Genomic DNA, 15,726 nt, shown 5'->3' with positions numbered 1-15,726 from the left:
ACTGCTCTACCTCAGGAGCAGGTTACGGTTGAGAGGTTACCTTTGGGTTTTCTGGGCTGTGAGGGGGGTTTCGGAGGGGAGGTCGAGAAGATCATTTTCCTCCTAGCCAGTGGGTCAGTAACTGAAGGCTTCAGCGAGAGAGGGGGGAGATGAGGGGAATGTTTTTATCACCACACTGTTGGGATCTGGAATGCTGCCATTGAAGAAGCTGGTGGGAGTGGATTGAAATAAAGAATCGACAGGGTAGGGTGTGGATGAAGAACTTGTGGGAGCTAGGGACAGAATGTGATGCAAAATGTATTTATTAGTCACAAGTGAAGCTTACATTAACAACCAAAATGAAGTTACTGCGAAAATCCCCTAGTCGCCACACTCCGGCACCTGTTTGGGTCGATGCACCCTAACCAGCACGTCGTTCCGACTGTGGGAGGAAATCGGAGCGTCCGGAGGAAACCCACGCGGACACGGGGAGACAGTGACCCAAGCCGGGAATCGAACCCGGGTCCCTGGCAGCAGTGCTAACCACTGTGCCACCTAGGGATGTGGGATGAGACACCACCGATTGTTCAAAAAGCCAGCACGCAGATACGAGAGCATCCCCCCCCTCACCCCGCCACCCCCCCCCCCCCCCCCCGCGTTGCAAGTTTCCATTCTCTAATGAAAACAGAGGATCAATGATTCATACTCTGGGTCCAGGGACTCCATTTTGAAACCCCCACCCCCCCGGGTGACATTAGTACACAAGGAGTCGGCATGCCTGCCGTGAAACGTCCCTATCGCACAGAAGCACAGCAAATCCATTCCTGGAATCAGCGACAGAGCAGTATGATCTTACTTTTGTAGCTTTCTCTCGCTCTAGCTTTTGAATTTGTTCCAGCAGCGGACCCTGAGACGCCGAATCCCACAAACTACCCGCTTCACACCCTGGAACAGAAAGTGAACACTTTGCAGAGTAAAGCCTGTCGCCGACAAAAAGAACTCTCAACGTTTATTGATTACCACGATCAGGAATTTCGTCAAAAAACAAAAAACAAAACAGGGTTTACGAAGACGGTCAGGTCTCGTCCTGTCCTCCCAGCATCCCTCACACCCCGACTTGGATAGGCGGCCCAGACACCGGCCGAGAGTTGACTCTATTGCTTCACTGGTGGGAACCATCCCGGAGCAAGCCACAATCGCGTCAGCACAGTGTGTCGTGGACTTGGATGGGGCTGAATGGCCTTCTCCAGTGCCTCTCCAGCCACTCGAAAAATGTTTTTAAAAAGTGGCCAGGAATAAAACAAAAAGTTTTGACGCAGGCCACGTCGTAATAATGGCCCCCACAAGCAACCGGGTGCCTCTACGGGATACAATCACAGCACACAGCACTTTTTGGGGGACACGGGAAAAAGAAAAGCTTCGAGTTTCGACACAACTTGTGGGGCCGAAGGGCCTGCTTTGTGCTGTAGTTTTCTACGTTCTATGTTTAACCAACAGAAAAATATCTACCAGGGACTAAAGCGCCCCCTTATCACTGGCCGTAACAGCCCCCCCCCCCCCCCCCCCCCCCCGTCCTGCCTGCTGCAAGCCCAGCAAGACTCCGTGCCGGAAGTGAAAATGTGGGGATACGGTGAATGGGCCGAGTGCTGGCAAGTGGGACAGTGCAGACCTGATGGGCTGAAGGGCCTCTTCAGCACTGCAGTAATCTGAGACTCTCTGTGAACGCATTTTGCGTGTGTTAAAAAATTTGCCGCAAACGTACTGTTGGAATATTAGTAGACGTAATTAATAAAGCTGACCGTTGACCGATATTTATCCAATAAGCCAGTCCATGGCAGAACTGAAGATGCGGAGCTCTGAAGCAGGCAGCATCGAAACCGCTTGCTGTATTAGGCGTCACCAGTTGTGTGGGGGTGGGGGGGGGTCCTCACCTGAGGGCTGTGAAGCAGAGGTCGGAAGGTCCCAGAGAGACCCCGTTTCGGGCACGGACATGGATCTGTTGATGGCAGGGATCAGATTTTGCTCTGCGCACCTGGGGGGGGGACAAAAAAAAAATGAGAGGAGAACTTCAGTGCTTCCCATCACTCAAACCCAGCCTCCCATCCATTGACTCTGTCTACACTTCCCGCTGCCTCGGGAGAAAAGCAGCCAGCAGAATCAAGGACCCCACGCACCCCGGACATTCTCTCTTCCACCTTCTTCCGTCAGGAAAAAGATACAAAAGTCTGAGGTCACAGACCGACCGACTCAAGAACAGCTTCTTCCCTGCTGCCGTCAGACTTTTGAATGGACCTACCTCGCATTAAGTTGATCTTTCTCTACACCCTAGCTATGACTGTAACACTACATTCTGCACCCTCTCCTTTCCTTCTCTATGAATGGTATGCTTTGTCTGTACAGCACGCAAGAAACAATACTTTTCACTGTATCCCAATACATGTGACAATAATAAATCAAATCAAATCCTTCTCCCCTATGTACTCTATGAACAGTATGCTTTGTCTGTATAGCGCGCAAGAAACAACACTTTTCACTGTATCCCAATACATGTCTTAGAAATCTTAGAAACCCTACAGCACAGAAAGAGGCCATTCGGCCCATCGAGTCTGCACCGACCACAATCCCACCCAGGCCCTACCCCCATATCCCTACATATTTACCCATTAATCCCTCTAACCTACACATCCCAGGACACTAAGGGCAATTTTAGCATGGCCAATGAACCTAACCCGCACATCTTTGGACTGTGGGAGGATACCGGAGCACCCGGAGAAAACCCACGCAGACATGGGGAGAATGTGCAAACTCCACACAGACAGTGACCCAAGCCGGGAATCGAACCCAGGTCCCTGGAGCTGTGAAGCAGCAGTGCTAACCACCGTGCTACCGTGCCGCCCTAACAATTATGTGACAATAATAAATCAAATCTTTCTCCCCTATGTACTCTATGAACGGTATGCTTTGTCTGTATAGCGCGCAAGAAACAATACTTTTCACTGTATCCCAATACATGTGACAATAATAAATCAAATCCTTCTCCCCTATGTACTCTATGAACAGTATACTTTGTCTGTATAGTGCGCAAGAAACAATACTTTTCACTGTATCCCAATACATGTGACAATAATAAATCAAATCAAAAACACTTTCTTCCGGAGTAAACTGTACAAGTGTAACAGCACCGGGAAACGTCTATTTCAAAACGTTCGGAAGGCGAGGGCGGACAATGGAGAGAAGACCGCGTCGCCAAACTCGCTGCTTGAAGGCGACTGAAGAAATCTTGTCGGCATCGCTCAGAAATCAGTTGCATTTCCCCCCAACTCCACCCATTTCTGTCAGGGTGCCCACGTCAGCGATCGGGAAACCTGCTCCAGGGCCCAAAGGGGAAGCGCCGCGATCACCTGACAACCTCAATCCTTCCATTTCCAGCTCCTCGTTAATTGCAGCGTACCAGACAACGCTCCCCCACCCCCCCCCCCCCCCCCCCACTGTGTTCCCAGAGCTGTCAAATCAGTTGAAATCCATCCCCTCCTCCCCCCCACAATGGTGGTGGGTGGGTGAGGTGGGGGGGGGGTGGAAGAAGAGGGGAAGAGTCCAGAACGAGGGGGTCATAGTTTGAGGGTAAGGGGGTAAACCTTTTAGGACTGAGGTGAGGAGAGATTCCTTCACCCAGAGGGTGGTGAATGTGTGGAATTCACTCCCACGGAAAGTAGTTGAGGCCAAAACGTTGTGTGATTTCAAGAAGAAATTAGATATCGCTCTTGGGGCGAAAGGGATCGAGGGATATGGGGGGAAAGGGGGGGGGGATCAAGATATTGAATTCAATGGTCAGCCATGATCGTAATGAATGGCGGAGCAGGCTCGAAGGGCCGAATGGCCTCCTCCTGCTTTTCGAACAAAGAAAAGTACAAAGAAAATTACAGCACAGGAACAGGCCCTTTAGTTTCTATGTTTCTGATATCGGGAGAGATTGAGTCGGTTAGGGTTATATTCACAGGAGTTTAGGAGAGAGTGAGAGGGGATCTCATAGACATTCTAACAGGGTCAGACAGACTGGATTCAGAAAGAATGTTCCCGATGGTGGGGGAGTCCAGAACGAGGGGGTCATAGTTTGAGGATAAGGGGTAAAAGTTTTAGAACTGAGGTGAGGAGAAATTTCTTCACCCAGAGGGTGGTGAGTGCGTGGAATTCACTCCCACAGAAAGAAAGAAATCTCACAACACCACCTGAAAGTCCAACAGGTTTATTTGGTAGCACGAGCTTTCGAAGCGGTGCTCCTTCATCGGGCGAGTGGCGATGGCGGTAGTGGTATTATCGCTGGACCATTAATCCAGAAGCTCAGCTGGGGACGCGGGTTCAAATCCCGCCACGGCAGATGATGGAATTTGAATTCAATTTTTTTTTTAAAAATCTGGAATTAAGAATTTACTGATGACCATGAAACCATTGTCGGAAAAACCCATCTGGTTCACTGCTGTCCTTGAGGGAAAGAAATCTGCCGTCCTTACCCGGTCTGGCCTACTCCAGAGCCACAACGGTGTGGTTGACTCTCAACTGCCCTCTGACCTTGGAAGCCACTCAATTTAAGGGTACTTAAGGATGGGCAATAAATGCTGTAAGGAGTCGAACAACATCAGGTTCAAGTCCAACAGGTTTATTTGGTAGCAAAAGCCACTAGCTTTCGGAGCGCTGCTCCTTCATCAGGTGAGTGGGAGATCCGCCACTCAGTTTAAGAGCCGTGGGGTTATGCTGCAACTGTACAGGTCCTTGGTGAGACCACATTTGGAATATTGTGTGCAGTTCTGGTCACCTCACTATAAGAAGGATGTGGAAGCGCTGGAAAGAGTGCAGAGGAGATTTACCAGGCAGGATGCTGCCTGGTTTGGAGGGTAGGTCTTATGAGGAAAAGCTGAGGGAGCTGGGGCTGTTCTCTCTGGAGCGGCGGAGGCTGAGGGGAGACTTAATAGAGGTTTATAAAATGATGAAGGGGATAGATAGAGTGAACGTTCAAAGACTATTTCCTCGGGTGGATGGAGCTATTACAAGGGGGCATAATTATAGGGTTCGTGGTGGGAGATATAGGAAGGATATCAGAGGTAGGTTCTTTACGCAGAGAGTGGTTGGGGTGTGGAATGGACCGCCTGCAGTGATAGTGGAGTCAGACACTTTAGGAACATTTAAGCGGTTATTGGATAGGCACATGGAGCGCACCAGGATGATAGGGAGTGGGATAGCTTGATCTTGGTTTCAGATAAAGCTCGGCACATCGTGGGCCGAAGGGCCTGTTCTGTGCTGTACTGTTCTATGTTCATCTGACGAAGGGGCAGCGCTCCGAAAGCAAGTGGCGTTTGCTATCAAATAAACCTGTTGGACTTTAACCCGGTGTTGTCAGACTCCTTACTGTGTTTACCCCAGTCCAACGCCGGCATCTCCACATAATAAATGCTGGCCGGCCAGCGGCGCCCATGTCCCACGAATGAATTATAAAAAAAGGCTTCTGACTGCGCCCACCCCAGTCCAACCCCGGCATCTCCACATCACGACCACAGAAAGGAGCGGAGGCCGAAACGTGAAGAGCAGCACACAAATTGAAATGCGAATCTCTGCCGCAGTGTATTAATCCTTGCTGCAGTAAGTGGCAGCATGACGGGTCCCACCTTACATTTAATCCTCCTTCTTCTTGAAACATAGAGAGAGAACGGTTATTGAAAGAAAGAGGGGGTTAAACATCATTACCTGGATTTGAGGGCCTGGATCTGCTGTAGGAACAGCACAAGTTGCTGCTGTTGCTGGGGTGTCATGTTTGCTTTCTGCTGCAGAGCGCACTGCACAAGCTGCTGCCGGCTACAGAAACAAAGCAGGGGAGGACACGTTACTACCTTGTCTTTGGCTGTTCCAGGTCTGCACCCGCGAACAGGGGTGGGCTGCCCTGCGACCCCAGGCTCTCTGCCACTCATCACTGCAAGATCAGGCATCAAGGGTTTCAGATAAAGCTCGGCACAACATCGTGGGCCGAAGGGCCTGTTCTGTGCTCAACTGTTCTATGTATACCCACAGTGAGGTGCCGAGTAAAGCTTCACCCCCCCACCCCACCACCCCTCGCCCAAATGTCCAATCTAAAATGTTTACCTATTTATCGGTGTCACAAGTAAGGCTTACATTAACACTGCAACGAAGTTACTGTGAAAACCCCCGAGTCGCCACACCCCGGCGCCTGTTCGGGTAACACTGAGGGAGGGAGGGTTTAGTTTAAAGTTTACTTATTAGTGTCACAAGTAAGGCTCACATTAACACCGCAATGAAGTTACTGTGAAAACCCCCGAGTCGTCACACTCCGGCGCCTGTTCGGGTAACACTGAGGGAGGGTTTAGTTTAAAGTTTACTTATTAGTGTCACAAGTACGGCTCACATTAACACCGCAACGAAGTTACTGTGAAAACCCCCGAGTCGCCACTCTCCTGTTCGGGTAACACTGGGCAGCACGGTGGCACAGTGGTTAGCACTGGATAGTCACATGAGCAGTCTGGGAATGGAGGGATACAAATGAATGGTCTAGTTGGACCAATGAGCGGCACAGGCTTGGAGGGCCGAAGGGCCTGTTTCCTGTGCTGTACTGTTCTTTGTTCTTTGTTCACTGCTGCCTCACAGCGCCAGGGACCCGGGTTCGATTCCCGGCTTGGGTCACTGTCTGTGCGGAGTCTGCACGTTCTCCCCCCGTGTCTACGTGGGTTTCCTCCGGGTGCTCCGGTTTCCTCCCACAGTCCGAAAGACGTGCTGGTTAGGGTGCATTGGCCGTGCTAAATTCTCCCTCAGTGTTACCCAAACAGGCGCCGGAGCGTGATGACTGGGGGATTTTCACAGTAACTTCATTGCAGCGTTAATGCCAGCCTTACCTGTGACTAATAAATAAGCTTAAACTTTACTTTCACTGAGGGAGAGTTTAGCACGGCCCAATGCACCCTAACCAGCACGTCATTCGGACTGTGGGAGGAAACCGGAGCACCCGGAGGAAACCCACGCAGACTCAGGGGAGAAAGTGTGAACTCCACACAAGGCGGGAATCGAACTCAGGCCCCTGGCGCAGTGAGGCAGCAGTGCTAACCACCCTGCTGCCCCTGTGAAAAGCATTCCCACCCCTCAACACCGTGCCAGGTCGCTATCTCCCTTCCCCAGTCACCCTGTGTCCTGGCCTCGAATCGGGATTATCAACACAGAATTAGAAGCTTTACACCGTTGGGCACTAGGAAGGGGACAGGCCCTGCGCGAGGCAAACTGCACTCAAGACAGCCCAAGACATCCCCCCCACCTTCAAGTCCATCAATGACAAAGCCCCATGAAAACAGAGTTGAATGCTTTTTTTTGGGGGGGGGTAGTGGCCATGGGTGTGTAACGTGGTGGTTACAGCACTGGATCTGGCGAACTGAGTTCCACAACTCTGATAGAATACAAGCAAAAACAAACAGCCCTGAGGGCAACTGGTGCTTTGGAAAATCCTAACTGCTTCACTGATGTTCTTCAGGGAAGGGTTCCCACTGCTGCCACCGCTTGGAACGGCCGAGAAGTGACACCTATCCCACAAGTATGTAGTGGCTCCGTAACCCCCTCTGAAGCAGCCTCAACCGTACAGGACGGGAGTGCGGAGTCAGCCTTCGACAGAGAGCCTGGACAGAGTGGACGTGGGGAAGATGTTTCCACCAGGATCCACGGGCACAGTCTCAGAGTAAAGGGACGACCCTTTAGAACCGAGATGAGGAGGAATCTCTTCAGCCAGGGAGTGGTGAATCTGTGGAACTCTTTGCCGCAGAAGGTTGTGGAGGCCGGGTCATTGAGTGTCTTTAAGACAGAGATAGATAGGTTCTTGATTGATAAGGGGATCAAGGGTTATGGGGAAAAGGCAGCAGAATGGGGATGAGAAACTTATCAGCCATGATTGAATGGCGGAGCGGACTCGATGGGCCGAGTGGCCTCATTCTGCTCCTATACCTTATGGTCTTATGGACAGCTGGGCCATTGTGTTTGTGGGGTCTTGCTCTGCAGAAGTGGGTATTGTACTTTGTACGTAACAGCAGAGACTACACTTCAAACAAATCTCATTGCAGTGTTAATGACTACAGTCAATGAAGTTACTGTGAGAATCCCCTAGTCGCCACACTCCTGTCCGGGTAACACTGAGGGAGAATTTAGCACCCTAACCAGCACGTCTTTCGGACTGTGGGAGGAAACCGGAGCACCCGGAGGAAACCCACGCAGACACGGGGGGAGAACGTGCAGACTCCACACAGACAGTGACCCGAGCCGGGAATCGAACCCGGGTCCCTGGCGCTGTGAGGCAGCAGTGCTAACCACCGTGCCGCCCTTGCATGCACAGCTCAGAGGTATGTCCCTCAATTGAGCATCGTAAATTTAGAATCCCTACAGTGCAGGAGGCCGCCGTTCGGCCCATCGAGACTGCACCAACAACAATCCTACCCAGACCCTATCCCCTTAACCCCATGTATTTACCCCGCTAACTCCCTCATGATAAAGGGCAATTTAGCACGGCCAAGGCACAATGCATCTAACCTGCACATCTTTGGACACAAAGGGGCAATTTAGCACGGCCAATCCACCTAACCCGCACATCTTTGGACACTAAGGGGCAATTTAGCATGGCCAATCCACCTAACCTGCACATCTTTGGACACCAAGATGCAATTTAGCATGGCCAATCCACCTAACCCGCACATCTTTGGACACTAAGGGGCAATTTAGCATGGCCAATCCACCTAACCTGCACATCTTTGGACACTGAAGGGCAATTTAGCATGGCCAATCCACCTAACCTGCACATGTTTGGACACTAAAATTGAATTTAGCATGGCCAATCCACCTAACCTGCACATCTTTGGACACAAAGGGGCAATTTAGCATGGCCAATCCACCTAACCTGCACATCTTTGGACACCAAGATGCAATTTAGCATGGCCAATACACCTAACCCGCACATCTTTGGACACTAAGGGGTAATTTAGCACAGCCAATCCACCTAACCCGCACATCTTTGGACACCAAGGTGCAATTTAGCATGGCCAATACACCTAACCCGCACATCTTTGGACACCAAGGGGCAATTTAGCACAGCCAATCCACCTAACCCGCACATCTTTGGACACCAAGGTGCAATTTAGCATGACCAATACACCTAACCCGCACATCTTTGGACACCAAGGGGCAATTTAGCACGGCCAATCCACCTAACCCGCACATCTTTGGACACCAAGATGCAATTTAGCATGGCCAATACACCTAACCCGCACATCTTTGGACACTAAGATGCAATTTAGCACGGCCAATCCACCTAACCTGCACATCTTTGGACACAAAGGGGCAATTTAGCATGGCCAATCCATCTAACCTGCACATCTTTGGACACCAAGATGCAATTTAGCATGGCCAATACACCTAACCCGCACATCTTTGGACACTAAGGGGCAATTTAGCACAGCCAATCCACCTAACCCGCACATCTTTGGACACCAAGGGGCAATTTAGCACGGCCAATCCACCTAACCCGCACATCTTTGGACACTAAGGGGCAATTTAGCATGGCCAATACACCTAACCTGCACATCTTTGGACACTAAGATACAATTTAGCATGGCCAATCCACCTAACCTGCACATGTTTGGACACTAAAATTGAATTTAGCATGGCCAATCCCCCTAACCTGCACATCTTTGGACACTAAGGGGCAATTTAGCATGGCCAATCCACCTAACCTGCACATCTTTGGACACTAAGGGGCAATTTAGCACAGTCGATCCACCTAACCGGCACATCTTTGAGGAAACCCACGCAGAAACGGGGAGAACGAGCAGACTCCGCGCAAACTGTGACCCGAGGCCGGAATCGAACCCGGGTCCCTGGCACTGCGAGGCACCAGTGCTAACCGCTGTGCCCCCAAACCCCCCCCCCACACCCCCCGACCCACCCCCAATAATGCGAGCACTCGACACGGTTTGATGCACAACGCTGGGGTTGAGTGATGGGATGGGATGGGGGAGGAGGGAATGGCAGAGAGTGAATGGCTACAGCTCAGGTGTAGGAGGGTTGCCCGAGAGCCTCGGGGAGGGGGGGGGGGGGGGGGGGGTCTTCTCTCTTCTTACCTGTTTATGAGTTGCACAAACTGCTGGTACTGAAGCTGATGATACAGGGCAGCTGCCAACTCCCGCTGCTTTTTCAGTCTCCCCTGGTCCATGTCACCCTACCAAAACCAAACAAACTCCATTTGAAAAAAAATAAAATCCCAGCTCTCCGCCTCGTGAAGCAACCGCAAGCCCCATTCAGCCAACAGACTCGCTTGGTCACTTTTACATTTAGGTTTTTAAAAACCACAGGCAAACATTTGTACTGGTTAGTCTCGTGAGACACCTGTGAAATGCAGATAGGGAGAAAAATAAAACGGAAAACAAAATGGCCGACAACATTCAAACGCTGACGTTTTTCCTTCTTATTTTTAAAAAAGAAAACAAATTAAAAGTAAAAGGATTTGATTTGAAACCATAAAGTAATTGACCTACTCAGTGGGCAAGCGGGAGTGGTGACGGGTGGGAGTCGTCACGTAAATTCATTTTGTGAGGGGTTAAGGGGGGAAAGAGGGGAGAGAGTGTGGGCAGTGGACTCCAAAGCTGGAGTGCTGCCCAGACAAGGCCCACACGCCTTCCACCCAGTCGCCAGACACTGGCGCCCCGGCCGTCGAAGGGAGCTGGCGCCACCTGCGTCCCGCGCCGAAACGGAAAACCTTTCTTCGAGGGACGAAATTAAAAACTGAACAAATACAAAAAGAAAAAGAAAAAAAAAGGAAGGATGCACACCCTGCCATCTCCGGTTAACACAGCCCGTCACATACTGACATCTAACTTCACAGCCAACGTGCGCCTCCTACCTGCTGACACAAGGTAGCATTTTCAGCAGGGCTGTGAGGAGGCCACAATTCCACTTGTCCGTTCTCTTGGTTGCTTGGTTGGTGGTTTACAGAGTAAGGGACAAGCTGTTAAGAAAGGGAGGATGAGGACCCCAAAAAAAAAAAATTTATTCTCAACTTAACTCCTAACGCATAGAATGCAACGGTCAAGTGGCAATCTGAAACAAACACCTAGTAAAAAGATGCAATGCAAGAGTGGCTGAAGTGGCGAATGACGATGGTGCGGGTATGAGTGGATTTGCACACCTACCGCCACTGGTCGGGAAAAAAGGGCCGCCCGTTTCTCCAAGGGAGGTGGCTGCCATTGGCCACACACTCACCAAGGAGAGTGGGGGGAGGTGTGGGGAGGTGGGGGAGGGGGAGGGGGGGGGGGGGGGGGGGGGGAGGAAAACAAAACTAAAACAAGAGGACATGGCAAGGCGTGTCCTCTCTCACGGGCGGCACAGCGGGTCAGCGCCGCTGCCTCACGGCGCCAGGGACCCCGAGTTCGATTCCCGGCCTGAGGGTCACTGTCTGTGCGGAGTTCGCGCGTGCTCTGCGTGGGTCGCTGTCTGTGCAGAAACATAGAAAAACTACAGCACAAAACAGGCCCTTCGGCCCCCACAAGTTGTGCCGAACATATCCCTACCTTTTAGACCTACCTATAACCCTCCATCCCCCCCACCCGCCCATGTACTCATCCAGGAGTCTCTTAAAAGACCCTATTGAGTTTGCCTCCACCACCACTGAGGGCAGCCGATTCCACTCGCCCACCACCCTCTGTGTGAAAAACTTCCCCCTAACATTTCCCCTGTACCTACCCCCCAGCACCTTAAACCTGTGTCCTCTCGTAGCAGTCATTTCCACCCTGGGAAAAAGCCTCCGAGAGTCCACCCGATCTATGCCTCTCAACATCTTATACACCTCTATTAGGTCTCCTCTCATCCTACGTCTCTCCAAGGAGAAAAGACCGAGCTCCCTCAGCTTATCCTCATAAGGCATGCCACTCAATCTAGGCAACATCCTTGTAAATCTCCTCTGCACCCTTTCAATCTTTTCCACATCCTTCCTGTAATGCGGCGACCAGAACTGAGCACAGTACTCCAAGTGGGGTCTGACGAGGGTCTTATAAAGCTGCATCATTATCCCCGGACTCCTAAACTCAATCCCTCGATTGATAAAGGCCAGCACACCAGACACCTTCTTAACCACCTCCTCCACCTGCGGGGCCGATTTCAGAGTCCTATGGATCCGGACCCCAAGGTCCTTCTGATCCTCTACAGTACTAAGAGTCTTTCCCTGTATATTGTACTGCTTCATCCCATTTGACCTGCCAAAATGGACCATTCTCTGCGTGGGTTCCCTCCGGGTGCTCCAGTTTCCCCCCCACCACCCGCCCAAAGACGAGCAGGTTAGGTGGATTGGCCGTGCTAAATTGCCCCTTAGTGTCCCGGGATGCGTAGGTTAGCGGGGTAAATGTGTGGAGTTGCGGGGAGAGGACCTGGGGTGGGATTGTTGTCGGTGCAGGCTCGATGGGCCCGAATAGCCTCCTTCTGCACTGTAGGGGTTTCTATGATTCCGATGACATCTCATTACAAGTTGCACCCCTTCTCAAGAGCACCACTCTACAGTAGGGTGTACGCTTATATTAAAACAAAATACGTCATTGGCTGTCAAGCATTTTGAGGGGCCCAGTGGTTGTGAAAAGTGCTACGTAAATGCAATTCTTTTCCATTCAAGGGGACAGCAGCTTGAGCAGAGGGTAGGATGCCCGATTTAAAAGACGGGTGGGAGAGAAATGGACAGAAAGGCAAGCAAGAAACTGGCAAAGATCAAGAACGTCGACTTGCTCACAAACATTTGGCTGGACACGCTACCCGTGAGATTTTTTGAAACCCTGCGTTCGAATCCAGCCTGCTTTGTCAGCAAGCGGTTCTGAAATCCGCTGTACATATTGTAAAGCAAAACCATTGCAACAATCGGGTAACGCGGCTTGCCAGAGCTCCAGTGCAAGCTGTGTCCAAACTAATTCCCCAATCTGAGCCAAGGCTCCAGAAATTAACAGCACACGCGTCATTAAGTTTTTTTTTTAAAATGGCCGAGAAGTCTCTATTACGTCTTTCGCTTAAATCAAGTCGGTGGAACGTGCTGACGAGGGAGAATCCTCACCCACGCACGGCAGAAATTAACCACAAGCAAATTCATGGCCACTTCTCCACAGAATCCCATCACCTGCTTCAGCAGCAGAACAAACTGCAAACCTGCTGGGGGCTAGCTTCCTTCAATCCCACCCAAGAGGAAGCAAAGTCTACTTGGATCGTCAGGAGCTTTTTCCCCCAGGGTGGAAGAGTCAATTGGATCGTCAGGAGCTTTTTCCCCCAGGGTGGAAGAGTCAATTGGATAGTCAGGAGCTTTTTCCCCCAGGGTGGAAGAGTCAATTGGATCGTCAGGAGCTTTTTCCCCCAGGGTGGAAGAGTCAATTGGATCGTCAGGAGCTTTTTCCCCCAGGGTGGAAGAGTCAATTGGATAGTCAGGAGCTTTTTCCCCCAGGAGTGGAAGAGTCAATTGGAGAGTCATAAACTTTTTCCCCCAGGGTGGGAGAGTCAATTGGATAGTCAGGAGCTTTTTCCCCAGGAGTGGAAGAGTCAATTGGATAGTCAGGAGCTTTTTCCCCAGGAGTGGAAGAGTCAATTACTAGGGGGCATCGGTTTAAGGTGCGAGGGGGCAAGGTTTAAAGGAGATGTATGAGGCAAGTTTTTTTTACACAGAGGGTGGTGGGTGCCTGGAACTCGCTGCCGGGGGAGGCAGTGGAAGCGGATACGATAGTGACTTTTAAGGGGCGTTTTGACAAACACATGAATAGGATGGGAATAGAGGGATATGGTCCCCGGAAGGGTAGGGGTTTTTAATCATAGAAACCCTACAGTGCAGAAGGAGGCCATTCGGCCCATCGAGTCCGCACCGACCACAATCCCACCCAGGCCCTACCCCCACATATTTACCCGCTAATCCCTCTAACCTACGCATCTCAGGACTCTAAGGGGCAATTTTTAACCTGGCCAATCAACCTAACCCGCACATCTTTGGACTGTGGGAGGAAACTGGAGCGCCCGGAAGAAACCCACGCAGACACGAGGAGAATGTGCAAACTCCACACAGACAGTGACCCCAAGCCGGGAATCGAACCCAGGTCCCTGGAGCTGTGAAGCAGCAGTGCTAACCACTGCGCTCCCGTGCCGCCCTTTGAGTTCAGTCGGGGCAGCATGGTCGGTGCAGGACTGAAGGGCCGAAGAGCCTGTTCCTGTGCTGTAATGTTTGTTTGTTCTATTTCTTTAAATAGAGGGGAAAATTAACACGTGGAAGGCAGCACTGGTAGAAGTCAGGCCTGAACCCAGCTCACTGCACAGGCCCGTTTCCACATTTGAAGGAAGCTTCAGTCGAAGCTGGCACATTGATCTCAGAATACGGGGCAGGAGGCGGTATTTGGCCCAGCGTGTCTGCACCAGATCTTGGATCAGGATGCAGGAGGCCACAGAGTCAGAGGTCTGCGCTCTACACTTCTCTTCCTGCTCCCAGACAAGACTGCAGTGTCAGCTGGGACACAGTGAGGGGTCGCTGATCCATTATCATCGCAGCTATTCCGATTGCTTCAAGGTCTGCAAATCCCCAAGGGTCCAACATTCACTCTAGCCACTCTATTCCTTTTTATATATTTGTAAAAGCTTCTACTATCATTTTTTATATTTAGAGCTAGCCTAGCTTCATGACCTATCTTTCCTTTCTTTATCGCTTTCTCAGTCGTTCTTTGTTGTTTCTTAAAGTTTTCCCAATCTTCCGATTCTCCACTATTTTTGGCCACTCTGTACGCATCGGTCTTTAATTTAATACTCTCCTTAATTTCCTTCATTATCCACGGCTGGCTATCCCTTTTCTTACAGCCCTTCTTTATCACCGGAATATATTGTTGCTGAGTAGTGAAAAGGATCTCCTTAAAAATCCTCCACTGTTCCTCAGCTGTCCTACCTACCAGTCTGCTCTCCCAGTCCACCTTAGCCAATTCAGCCCTCATCCTATCGTACTTCCCTCTGTTCAAACAGAGGACAGTGGTATGGGACCCTACTTTCTCCTCTTCCATTTGTACCAGAAATTCGACCATATTGTGATCACTTGACCCAAGAGGGTCCTTCACAAGAACATCCTTAATTCTATCTACCTCGTTACTCAAAATTCTCTGCCCACTGAAGTGGTGGAGGCTACCTTGTTGAATATGTTTAAATCACAGATAGATGGATCCTGATCGGTAAGGGAATTAGGGGTTATGGGGATCAGGCGGGTAAGTGGAACTGATCCACTTCAGATCAGCCATGATCTTATTGAATGGCGGAGCAGGCTCGAGGGTCCAGATAGAAATCATAGAAACCCTACAGTCCAGAAAGAGGCCATTCGGCCCATCGAGTCTACACCGACCACAATCCCACCCAGGCCCTACCCCCATATCCCTACATATTTACCCACTAATCCATCCAACCTACGCATCTCAGAACACTAAGGGGCAATTTTTAGCATGGCCAATCAACCTAACCCGCACATCTTTGGGACTGTGGGAGGAAACCGGAGCACCCGGAGGAAACCCACGCAGACACGGGGAGAATGTGCAAACTCCACACAGACAGTGACCCGAGCCGGGAATCGAACCCGGGACCCTGGAGCTGTGAAGCAGCAGTGCTAACCACTGCGCTACCGTGCCACCCCATGGCCTACTCCTGCTCCTATTTCTTATGTTCTCAAATCCCCGCAGCATTAAG

The 15,726-nt window shown here is 50.9% G+C and overlaps 1 protein-coding gene across 1 annotated transcript in view; it reads right to left on the bottom strand.

The window, feature by feature from the left end:
• Positions 1-733: 733 nt before the first annotated feature.
• gigyf1a (GRB10 interacting GYF protein 1a) overlaps positions 734-15,726 on the bottom strand; it is a 136,097-nt gene continuing 121,104 nt past the window's right edge. Inside the window, exons 19-23 of the mRNA XM_078200764.1 lie at positions 10,904-11,008; positions 10,125-10,222; positions 5,716-5,823; positions 1,911-2,011; positions 734-924 (exon numbers count right to left, since the gene is read on the bottom strand). Of these exons, the coding sequence (XP_078056890.1) occupies positions 734-924; positions 1,911-2,011; positions 5,716-5,823; positions 10,125-10,222; positions 10,904-11,008 (603 nt within the window). The remainder of the gene's footprint in view (positions 925-1,910; positions 2,012-5,715; positions 5,824-10,124; positions 10,223-10,903; positions 11,009-15,726) is intronic.

This window comes from Mustelus asterias, chromosome 31, assembly GCF_964213995.1.
Source record: "Mustelus asterias chromosome 31, sMusAst1.hap1.1, whole genome shotgun sequence".
NCBI classification, from domain to species: Eukaryota; Metazoa; Chordata; class Chondrichthyes; order Carcharhiniformes; family Triakidae; genus Mustelus; species Mustelus asterias.
The sequence above is the reverse complement of the archived record's forward strand: the minus strand, read 5'-3'. Positions and strand labels throughout refer to the sequence as shown.